Raw genomic sequence first — 11,733 nt, forward strand, 5'->3', positions numbered from 1 at the left:
GTGTAGCTTTGTTGAGGGTTATCTGAGTGATAGTAAAACTTCCTAGCTTGACTAAGTGAGGTTTGGGGCAAGGAGGAAGTGATCCCTCCATTGTACATTGAGTTGATTATTGTTCATCAAAGAGAAGGTGCTCATCTTTGTGATTGGTCTTCAAGTTTGAGGAAAGCTTGGTAGACAATCGGTTGATACTCTATCTTATTTTTTTGTTTAATAAAATTCTCATTGCTTATATATATTCTTATGTCTGATCAACATTGTTCTCTTCTTTAAATTTACTTGATTGGTCTCTACTAGAAAAGAAGGTAAATTTTTTATTAAGTAAAAAGTGCTTAAACTCAATTAAGTTTTAATCAACCTAATTCACCCCCCTCTTAGGTTGTCTTTGGGCCTTACAATTAGTACAAAATAGAACAAAATGCTCTTAATATCACATAATATCGAAATTAATGACTAACCGGGGTCTCATAACCTCCCCCTCTTAGAACAATTTCGTCCTCGAAATTAATACCTTTGTTCATGAACAAAGAAGGATACTTCTTTTGCATGTCTTCCTCCAATTCCCAGGTGGCTTCCTCCATATCATGATTTCTCCATAAAATCTTCACCAAAGGTATCCGTTTATTCCTTAGTTCTTTCACCTTTCGATCCAAAATCTGTACTGGTTGCTCTTCGTAGGTGAGGGTTTCATCTAGCTCCACGTCCTTAGGTTGTAGAATGTGAGTGGGGTCGGGATGGTATTTCTTGAGTAAGGAAACATGAAAGACATTGTGAATTCGAGACATACTGGTTAGCAATTCTAGCTGATATGCCACCGTCTCGACTCGTCGTTGAATCTTATACGGCCCTACATATCGGGGTTTCAATTTCTTTCCTTTTCTAGCCGCAACGGTTCCCCTTAGTGGTGTAACCTTTAGGAACACCATGTCTCCCAACTCAAACTCCAGGTCTTTCCTTCGATGATCAGCATAACTTTTCTGCCGGCTCTAAGTTGTTTGTATTTTCTGGCGAATAATTTTGACCTTTTCTATTGCTTCTTCAATCCAGGGTACTGTGGTCGAATCTAATACTTTCCTCTCACCTACTTCATCCCAAAAGATCGGTGTGCGGCACTTGCGCCCGTATAAGGATTCATACGGTGCCATTTGTATGGTAGAATGATAGCTGTTGTTATAGGCAAACTCGATCAAGGTGAGGTGTTGGCTCCAGTTCCCTCCAAAATCCATAACACACGATCGGAGCATGTCCTCAAGGGTTTGTATAGTTCTCTCAGATTGTCCATCTGTCTGAGGATGGTAAGCTATACTTAAGTGAAGTTTAGAGCCCATAGCTTCTTGCTTCCTTTGCCAGAATCGTGACACGAAACGGGGATCTCTGTCCGAGACAATACTCACCGGTACTCCATGTAGCCGTATAATTTCATCTAGATACAGCTGAGCTATTTTTTCTGGGGAGTACTTCATGTTCACGGGAAGAAAATGAGCTGATTTGGTTAAACGGTCCACAATTACCCATATGGCATCATGTCCTTTTGCTGTCCATGGGAATCCTAAAACAAAATCCATCGTAATGTTTTCCCACTTCCACTCTGGCACTTCTAACGGCTGGAGTAACCCTGAGGGTTTTTGGTGCTCAGTTTTAATCTGCTGACAGGTTAGACATGTTTGTACAAACTGAGCCACCTCCTTCTTCATACCATCCCACCAGTATAACTTTTTCAAATCTTGGTACATCTTTGTCGTACCCGGATGTACAGTATATCGTGATCAGTGAGTTTCTTCCAATATCTCCCTTTTAATGTCTTTATCCTGTGGTACAACTAACCGATTGCGATACCTCAATATCCCATTTGAGTTCACATTAAAGTCAGGTATCGTCCCTTTTCCAACTTTCTCCTTCCATTTTTGCACTTGAGAATCATCCTTCTGAGCTTCTTTTATACGAGGTATTAGAGTAGAAGTTATCATAATATTGCTAAAAAGCACTGCTAACTACTTAAGTTGAGGAGTCCATTCCCCAACTTTCTCTAATAACTCCCACTCTCTTACCTGCAAACTGGACACCTGAGCTTTACGGCTAAGAGCATCAGCTACTACATTAGCTTTCCCTGGATGATACTTAATGGTGCAATCATAATCCTCTAGGAATTCCATCCACCGACGTTGCCTCAAATTCAACTCTTTTTGTGAAAATAAATACTTGAGACTCTTGTGATCGGTGAATACCTCAAAAGTTATCCAGTACAAATAATGACGCCACTTTTGAAGAGCAAAAATTACGGCTGCTAATTCCAAATCATGGGTGGGGGCTCATGAGGTTTTAACTTTAGGGATGCGTACGCTATCACCTGCCCGTTTTGTGAGAACCCCCTCTTTAAACCGTAATTTTCCTCATTTATATGCCCTATTCTAAGATTTAGACTATTTAATATATGCCCTTACAAATTATTTTCTAGGTGTTATAATAATTTCCATGCATTTCATTTCAATTCATTTTACTTGAAGTAAAATATTTCCTTGAGCAAGGTTGTAAATAATTCACCAGTTGTAATTGTCCAAGTGTTCTTTTATTAGAGGTAGAGACTTTATGTAAGAGATTAGAGGTGTTGAATAATTATTGGTGCATTTGGAAAGGTAAGAATGGCATTAGTCAAAGATTAAGAAAGGTTAGGACAATAATGGAGCCATGTGGCAAAACCCTAGCCATAGGTTTGTTTGACTAAGGATTAGAAGACAAAATAAAAACTAAACATGGCTCTTTTCTTCCCTTAGATGGCCGAACCCCTTAGCAAAAAAAAAGAGAGAGAGAGAGCTCCATACACTTGCTTTTTACCCTAGTAAATCAAGAACAAAAATCCAAAGGAGAAAGATCTAGAGTTGTGAGACAACTTTCTTCAATCCTTGAGATTATTCCAAGCTTAAAGTTTCCATTGTGGTGGATTGATTGGTGACATGGGCAACTTGTAAGTGAGGTAAGTAATCTTTAAATTAGGGTTTTATGATGTTATCATCCACTTTAAGCCTTAATGATGAATTGCAAGTTATGGTGGTTGATATTTGGGGTTAGTCCCATGAATCAATCAAGTAGTGATAAAGCTTGTTAGTATGCACACCATGTGTTTGATGAAATGCCTAGCCCTTGTTCATGTGTGTGTATAAGGTATTAACATGTTTTTTAACCCCTTTTTAGTAGATCTAATACTTGTTATGTGATTGGAGTACAAATCATGAAAGGTTGAAAGTTAGAAAAGTTGGGGAGGTGCTGTCCGAAAATTTCAAGGGCTTGCTGCCCTGTTTTGCTTTGGTAATCTCATGCCTAATTTGGCTACAAGTGTGAGGGATATATGTTGGGTTATGTGTGTGGAGTTTGTCTACAAAAAATTAGCCAATTTGGTTGGATAAATCTTGAGTTATGAGCGAAGAGGCAAAACTGGACTAGGTCCAGGAATTTTCTGACCAGTGATCTTGTGAAGGTCATAACGTTTTCCTCAATGATTGGAATTGAGTGCCATTTGTGGCATTTGAAAGTGGACTCTTAGAGCTTTAAACTGGTACCAAGTTAATTTTCTGGTTCGTCCCGAGCGATTCGTGGCATGTCTTGAAAGTTGGCTGCCCGGTTGTTACTGTTCATCCGAGACTGTCCAGAAAATTCATTTGGTTGCTTAATTTTGAACCACTTACGTTTGGATTTTAGAAATGGTTTATTCTACACAAATATAGCCTTGTGAACCTAGTTTCTAACAGCACCAACGGAACCTAATTCTGACTTTTCTACAGTGAATTATAACCATTTTCCCGAGACTGCCGGGCAAGACTGTTTAATCCGAATAAGGAACCTTCAAGTCTAAATGAAACATTTCTTTTGCCGAGCTTTCATGTACACACTAAACTTATTTTCTCATGAACTTTTACCATGTTATGGACCTTATTGCATGCCGAATTAAGTAGCCTAGACTACTCACTCGGTTTCTTAATGAACCTATACTTTAGTAAGGAACGAATCCAATTGTTAATGATTTCACTCGTTGACCTAGGTTTGGGAAACGAAGGTGATCGTAACTGAGACGTTTGACGTCGATTGCTACTTTTGCTTGACAGGTGAGTGTTCCACTACTTGCTACCGATTATGTGAAATATCTGAAATACTTGATTGATAACTGTTGGAGCGAAACACTGTTTTGATAAAATGGAGGCGAGTGTGTACTTTACCGCACTCGATCTCTCTTGTTTTCACTGAAGTTATATATATTGTTATTATGAGATATGATATCTCTATGAATGCCTGTGATTGAGTTGTTTGGGTGATATCCCATCAACTACTGTTACTGTTTGGGTACCCAACCACATAGGTGAGTCGGTCGTATAGAGCCAACAAGGGCTTGGTCGAGAAGGCCGATAAACCTTGAGGATTGTTTACTGTACGCTGGAAATCGGTATACTCGAGTATTACCAAACTACTGTTATGGAGTGCGGGCCCGGTAGGGGGTTGATTGGTGGACGGAGACTGGTGAAAGAGGTGTTCTATGGACCCTTTTATACTGTGCATACAAGTGTTGACGGAGTGTCAACAGGAGGCAATTATGATCAAGTTCAAGTGGATCTTTGGCTTTTGAAAGCCACCTGTATCCTTGAATTGAACTGTGATTAATTGTTATTCTACTGTACGATGCTTATTTGGTTATTTTGTGACCTTATGTGATTATGTGTTTATTTGTTTTTACTTGGAACCTCATTGGGCTTTAGCTCACCCCATTCCCTTTGTTTTCCTTAACAGATCGAGTAGGGACTTGATCAAGAGCTTTCTCGCTTTATTTTGCTCGTACTTGCGTTTTGGGGTTGTAACTTTTGTTTAAGCAGACTTGTAGGCTTAAATTTTTAAGTATGACTTATGCTATGTAATTTTAAGCGTGGAGTGGTAGGTTGACATGTGTTGATACATATGCTAAGCTGGAACGTTGAAATAGTGATTATGTTTTAATTAGGGTTTTAATTCCCTGTATTGGAAGATGTTCTATCCGTTTCATTGATGATATTAGTTCTTTGAACGACTGAATCTTGGCGAGAGTTGGGCAGGCAGCCCGCTGATACCCTAGGGTTCGCCCTAGAGAGAGGTGGGGCTGTCACAGTTGGTATCGGAGCCTAGGTTTGAATTGGCCTGGGCGAGATAGAAATTTCCGACTTGAGGATTATATTGGATTATTTTCCTTAAGAGTACTTAAGCTTATTTACACTTTTGTGTAGGATGGATGGACATAGTGGCCCTAGTGATAGTCCAGCTGGTGAGCAGCCCCGTGGAGTACTCCCGATGATTAAGTATCAGATTCGGCCAAGAGAGGCCACTATACGTTGGAGTCCGGCCAACTGCCATCGGCGTTGCGAGTGCCGCCATACTTATACTTATCCCAATACGGTTGTTTTGGCCGTGGTAGAGGAAAGAGAAGAGTTAGTGAAGGATAACGATAGGCTTGAAACTGAAGTGAAACGACTAAAGGAAGCTAATGAAATGCAAGCCGAGCGGATTAAGGAGGTCGAGTACGATATGAACGAGGGCCAGGAGAGGATTGATGATCTGTGCGCACAGCTAAGGGAAACTCAGGAGCGCATGATTACTAGGGCAAGGAAGGTGAGGACTAGAGCGGAGTCCATTCTGAATGTTTGTGATGATCTTCTAAGAGAGGCTAGTGACGAGGCTTCTTACATAGGGGACGAGGTCGGAGACGAACCCGCCCAGTCGGGGGGTCAACCAGTCCTACGACGGATTAAGCCTCTACTCCTAGGCTACTACCTTTGATGATTTTGACTATTGCACATAGAAAGGATAGAGGAGGTTGTGGCTCGGTGGTTGTACAGTTTTCTTTTGACACTTGTGCTAGGTTTTTGTTTGATATGACTGTACTACTATATCTGTACTCTTGAGACTTGTACTTGCTACTTTTGGTTCTGTTACCTTGTAAATGACTGCTATGAGCTTTTTAATGGATAATATTTTGACTTTTGACCTTTGACTGTTGACCTTTGACTTTGACTTTGACTCTATTTCGACATTGGCTTTTAACTGCTTTGTATTTTCACTCGTTTATCGTGATTCCGATTCCATTTCTTATTTGACTTTTAAATATAAATAAGCATCTACTGTATACCCATATTTGCTTACCCTGTTAGTTGCTATACGTGGGCACTAGGCCAGTGAGTGATAATGGAGACTAGACAAAGACGTGCTCGGGGCCGTGGGCGAAAATCCAGGCAAGTTCAAGACCAAGGAGAGGAACAAGGTTCTGTGGCGAATCAGAACCAGGGACCCCGAGGAGATGGAGGGGACCAGGTAGCTACGACTATCAATCGAATGACTGACTTACTGGCTCGCTTGGTTGACTAGCAGGGTCAAGTACCTGGTAACCAACAAAGGGACCCTGAAGTAGGTGAGGACAGGGCCCTGGATAGGTTCCAAAAGTTTGCTCCTCCAAAATTTCTTGGAGGACCTGAACCCGAAATTGCTAAGAATTGGTTCGAGCAAATGGAAGATATATTCGCCGCGCTACATTACACTGAAGAGAGGCAAGTTACCTTCGTCGTTTTCTAGCTGGAAGGCGCAGCCCGTTCTTGGTGGAACGTAGTACGGGCAAAGTGGCATAGGGAGCAAACTCCCCGTACTTGGCTTAACTTTACTAGAGAATTTAATGAAAATTTCCTTCCGCCCTTAATCCAGGAGAAAAGGGAGAACGAGTTTATCAAACTGCGTCAATGTGCTTCAAGTGTAGCAGAATATGAGACTCAGTTCACTCGACTCTCCAAGTTTGCCCCAGAATTGGTGTTTAGTGAACAAAAGCGCATAAGGCAATTTGTACAAGGATTGAATGTGGAAATTCAGAAGGATTTGGCTGCCGCTCAAATTGATACTTTCAAGGATGCATCTAGTAGTACGCCTGGGCGAGGTGATCAGAATGTGCCACCTCCTAAGTTTGGAAGAGGTGCGGGTGGAGCCGAACTGCAGGGACACCAAAAGGAGGAGCTCCATCTAGAGGAACTCAAAGTGGAAGAGGACAAGGACAGCAGAGGGCTACCTCCCAAGGAGTTCCTACACCCACTACTCGTGCAAGCTGTGGATATTGTGGTAAGCCAAATCCCACCGAGGACAATTGCTGGAAAAAAAATGAGGAAGTGCCTCGTTTGTGGAAGTTCCGAACATCAGATTGCCACTTGCCCTGTTAAAAAATCATGACGGGAATAGGGGTACCCAGCCGGAGAAGTCAAACCCTAAGCAACCTACCGCCAGTGCAAGTCGACCCAAAACCTCTGCTAGGGTTTTTGCTTTGGACCACCAGCGAGTTTCGGAATCCTCAGAAGTAGTGGAAGGTACGATCCCTGCATTCCACCGCTTAACTAAGCTTTTGATTGACCCAGGAGCATCCCATTCTTTCGTGAATCCTGCCTTTATGTGTGGTATTGCTGTGAATCTTGTTCAGTTACCTTACGACTTAGAAGTAAAAACACCTACTGGGGATCAAAGCTTAGTTACCAATATGGTTTATAAAAATTGCGAGATTTGGGTAGGAGAACGGAAGTTGGTAGGGGACTTGATAAGTTTAGACCTTAAGGGGTATGACGTGATTATAGGCATGGATTGGCTGACCCGTTATAATGCTCAATTGAACTGTAAGACTAAGGTAGTGGAGTTCTCTATACCCGGAGAGGCAACTCTAAGACTGAATGTGAAGGGTAGGTTAACCTCGTCCGCGCTCGTTTCGGGAATCCGAACCAGAAAGTTGTTGAGTAAAGGGGCGCAAGGATACTTAGCCTTCTTAATTAATACTCCTGGAGATAAGGTGAAATTGGAGGATGTCTTAGTAGTGAATGAATTTCCTGATGTCTTTCCTGACGAGTTGAAGTGCATGCCACCCGAAAGGGAGATAGAATTTAAGATTGATTTAGTGCCCGGAACCACTCCCATTGCAAAAACACCATATCGAATGGCCCCCGCCGAACTTAATGAATTGAAACTGCAGTTACAAGATCTGTTAAAGCGAGGGTTTATTCAGGAAAGTGAGTCACCTTGGGGAGCGCCCGTTTTATTTGTTAAAAAGAAGGATGGTAGTTTGAGACTGTGTATTGACTATCGTGGCTTAAATGATGTTACGGTAAAAAATAAGTATCCTTTGCCACACATTGACGAATTGTTTGACCAACTGCAAGGAGCAGTAGTTTTCTCTAAGTTGGACTTGAGGCAAGGTTATTAACTGATGTGAAACCCCGATCTAGACAACCAAAACACCATGGCTTAGGCAGCGGAAATTTGACCCAACTAATCCCTAGAAATCACGAACAATTTTGATATTATCTCAACCCGTAACTACTCGAATTAACGAACCAAATTGGAGGTAGTAGAACGCCACAATCAAGGAGATACTCGATTGATAAGTTCGGGTGAATAACTTGAGAAGATTCTCAAGTATTCAAAGAGGCTCTCTTGGAAAGAGAAAAGTGAAAACTCACAATTTTATTGATCTTCAAAAACTGCCTATGAAGGTCTCTTGCCTTGGCTATATATAGCCATACAACTTGAAAACCTAAAGTGACTTGAAAACCCTAACTCGGCTAGGCTAGGCCTTTGGCCCGATTCCACTACTCAAATCCACTATCTAATGGTCAGCTTATAATCGATCCAATGAAGGCTTTAAGCTGGCCCAACATAACCCAATAAAAGCTAATTAACCAACTTAAGTTATAGTGAGCCTAGACTCTATAAATCGGATCCAACTCAACATGAGGTCTTGGACCGAATTTATTCCTAACAAATAAAATAGAAATCTAGAAAATAAACTACTAACTATTACTAAAAGATTCAATCTCTTGCAGCCCAAAACATGGCCCATAAGCGGCCCATATTTCGTATCATTCCCCTCCTTTTAAAAAAAGATTTGTCCTCAAATCGTGTTTGGAAATGAATGGTACTACAAGAGTTGGCAGTATGAAACTTCAAATCTCCACATATTGGCTCTCTTAGAATGGATGATACTTGCATACGTCGTGATTATTGTAATTCGCTGCACATGTCTCTTAGTTAGCTTGAAAATGCTCACAATCCGCCATGGGAAACTCAAGGCTTTACTCCAGCCACTCCAAAGCTCTCTAATCAGCATTGTGTCATGAATGGTCGAATTTAGACCTACACAATAAATCACACGATTATGATTTGTAGGTATAAAATCACTTGACAGCTTACCATTCACATTCACAAGATAAGGATCTTCATAGTGATGCTCAATCAGGTTAGAAAAGTCTCGGACATGATTGTGCAAAGTTATAAAATTCATTGCAAGTTGTTGTGGGTATGGCCTATCTTGCACAAATGGAACAAGATCGAGATAGGTAGCTTTTGAACCCTCAAATTGAAGAATAAAACCAGGTTGTAAGGAATCAGAATTTGGACCAATGAGGAAAGGATTGTCACCAACAAAATAAGAAGGAAATTTATAACAAGTTTCAAGTGTAGAAACTCCCTTTGAAACTTCATTATTCCTCCCAACAAGCAAATCAGGCTCATGGTTGACGTTGAACATCAGTGGATGACAAAGAGAGACAACACTTAAGGTGCAAACTCCATGAAAAGTTTGATATTCACCAATGGATTTAGGCATAGAACATGCCAAGATCAACTCAATTTTTCCTTGCTTAACCTGCATAAAAGTAGAAACACTAAACAAAGTAGAGTCAAGATCGTTAGAAAAAACATATGATCTCACATCCTTTCTCACAATCAGCTTACTCTTAGAATTTTTAATCTCTTTTTCATGCTCAGTAGCTGACTTTTTCCCCTCATTATTCTCAACCTCTTTCTCCTTTTCAACTCCCTCGAATTTTACCTCTTCAGTCACAATTCTCTCCTCCAGCTCTTTCTTCATACTATAACGCTCATGCTCACTCTTCATGTATGCTAGATCAATACAAAGTTGCTTAGAGTTAAGCGACACAAGCCTGGTACGACGGCCATTAAATGTGAAGGAATACTTATTAGTATATCCATCATATTTGACTTCTCGATTAAACATCCACCATTGTCCCAACAGCACACGCGTCACTTGAATGGGAACCACATCACACAACACCTCATCCACGTATTGACCAATACGAAAAGGAACAAGTGTGTGCTTAGTAATCCAAATATCACCACTATCACTTTGCAACTTGTAAGGGCGAAGATGATCAATGGTTGGAAGATTCAATTTCTCAACCAAGACAATACTTGCGAGATTAACTTCACAACCCTTATCAATGGCTAAGCTGCAAACTTTATCCTTGATATGGCAACGTGTATAAAACCAATCATTTTTTTGAGCTTTGATGATTTCCAATAGCTCAGTTATCTCACGCAATGCCACAGTATTTACTCCTTTAGGCACAAGATGGTGAAGCTCCAGTTGAGCATTCGTTTGTCTCATACTTTTATTACCTGCAAAACTCAACAAAAATTAGTAGAACAGTCCTCACTCGCTCCCTTACGTGTTTCACTCACCCTCGTGTATGTCACTCAAAGCGCTCCAATGGACTTACCAAACACCTTTACCTGTTGGGTTAGGTAGTTTGAGAAATGCTGCTCAAGCCCAAATAATTGTCACCAACTTCTTCCTCAAGAGTAATCACGGAGATGTAGGAGAAAGTGTAGGGAAGTGTTCCTAAAAGTTAGGAGAAAATATAGGAGAAAATATAGGAGAAAGTGTAGGAGAGTGTTCCTAAAATCTAGGAAGAGAATATAGGAGAGTTTCCTAAAGTGGATGAGAGAATATAGGAGAGTTTCCTAAAGTGGATGAGAGAATATAGGAAAGGTCCTAAAAATGTATGAGAGAATTTAGGAAAGTTTCCTAAAAATAGATGGAGACTTTAGGAAAGTTTCCAAAAGAAATGGATGAGAGAGTTTAGGAAAGTTTCCTAAAAAATGGATGAGAGAATTTAGGAAAGTATCCTAAAAAAATGGATGAGAGAATTTAGGAAAGTTTCCAAAAAAAAATGAATGAGAGAGTTTGGGAAAGTTTCCTAAAAATGTAGCAGAGAGAGTGTCCAAGTGAGTACAAAGAGTTATCCAAGTGCTGTACTTAGTTTCCTAATTGATTTTGGAAACAAGTTAGTTTTTGGAAACCCTTTGAAAATCCTTTTCCTCTTGAACAACTTTTGGTAACCTTCTTGAAACAACTTTTGGTAATCTTCTTGAAACAACCTTTGGTAATCTTCTTGAAACAACTTTTGGTAACTTCCAAATTCTACTCCAAGAAAGATTGCACAAATCAGATTTGGTTCCCTATTCAAAACAATTCGGTTCCACTTTCTTTCCTTTCCTTTTTTTTTTCTTGCCAACCGATTCCTCTTTTCTTTCTTTTTCTTTTCGTTTTTGTTTTCTGTTTTTTTTTTCTTGACTACAACTATCAACCACGACACAAAACAAGGAAGTCCACAAATAATAACTACCAAGAACTCCAAGATCTTTCAAGAACTTTCAAGGAAGTTGTCAGGAACTTCAGAAATTTCAAGATTGTGGTCAAGAATTCAAGAAGCTCAAGATTATTGTAAGTTCTCTTCAAGATTCACAAAATTCCAACAAGTTTTGCCAAAATTCAGATTTGAAAACCAAGTAAACAAGTTGGATAACACAAACAACAAGGCTGGACAGATTTGTATTCGGATGAACAGTAACTATGAACAGTGTCGGTGAACAGTACGGTGAACAGTGTCGGTGAACAGTAAGAAC

General features: G+C 40.3%; 1 protein-coding gene across 1 annotated transcript; it reads right to left on the reverse strand.

Moving 5' to 3' along the window:
* Positions 1-443: 443 nt before the first annotated feature.
* On the reverse strand, positions 444-923 carry LOC113755471. The gene has a single exon (XM_027299476.1). It carries the CDS (start codon positions 921-923, stop codon positions 444-446), a length of 480 nt encoding a protein of 159 aa, XP_027155277.1.
* Between the last annotated feature and the right edge of the window lie 10,810 nt (positions 924-11,733).

Source organism: Coffea eugenioides, unplaced genomic scaffold (genome assembly GCF_003713205.1).
Source record: "Coffea eugenioides isolate CCC68of unplaced genomic scaffold, Ceug_1.0 ScVebR1_150;HRSCAF=607, whole genome shotgun sequence".
NCBI classification, from domain to species: Eukaryota; Viridiplantae; Streptophyta; class Magnoliopsida; order Gentianales; family Rubiaceae; genus Coffea; species Coffea eugenioides.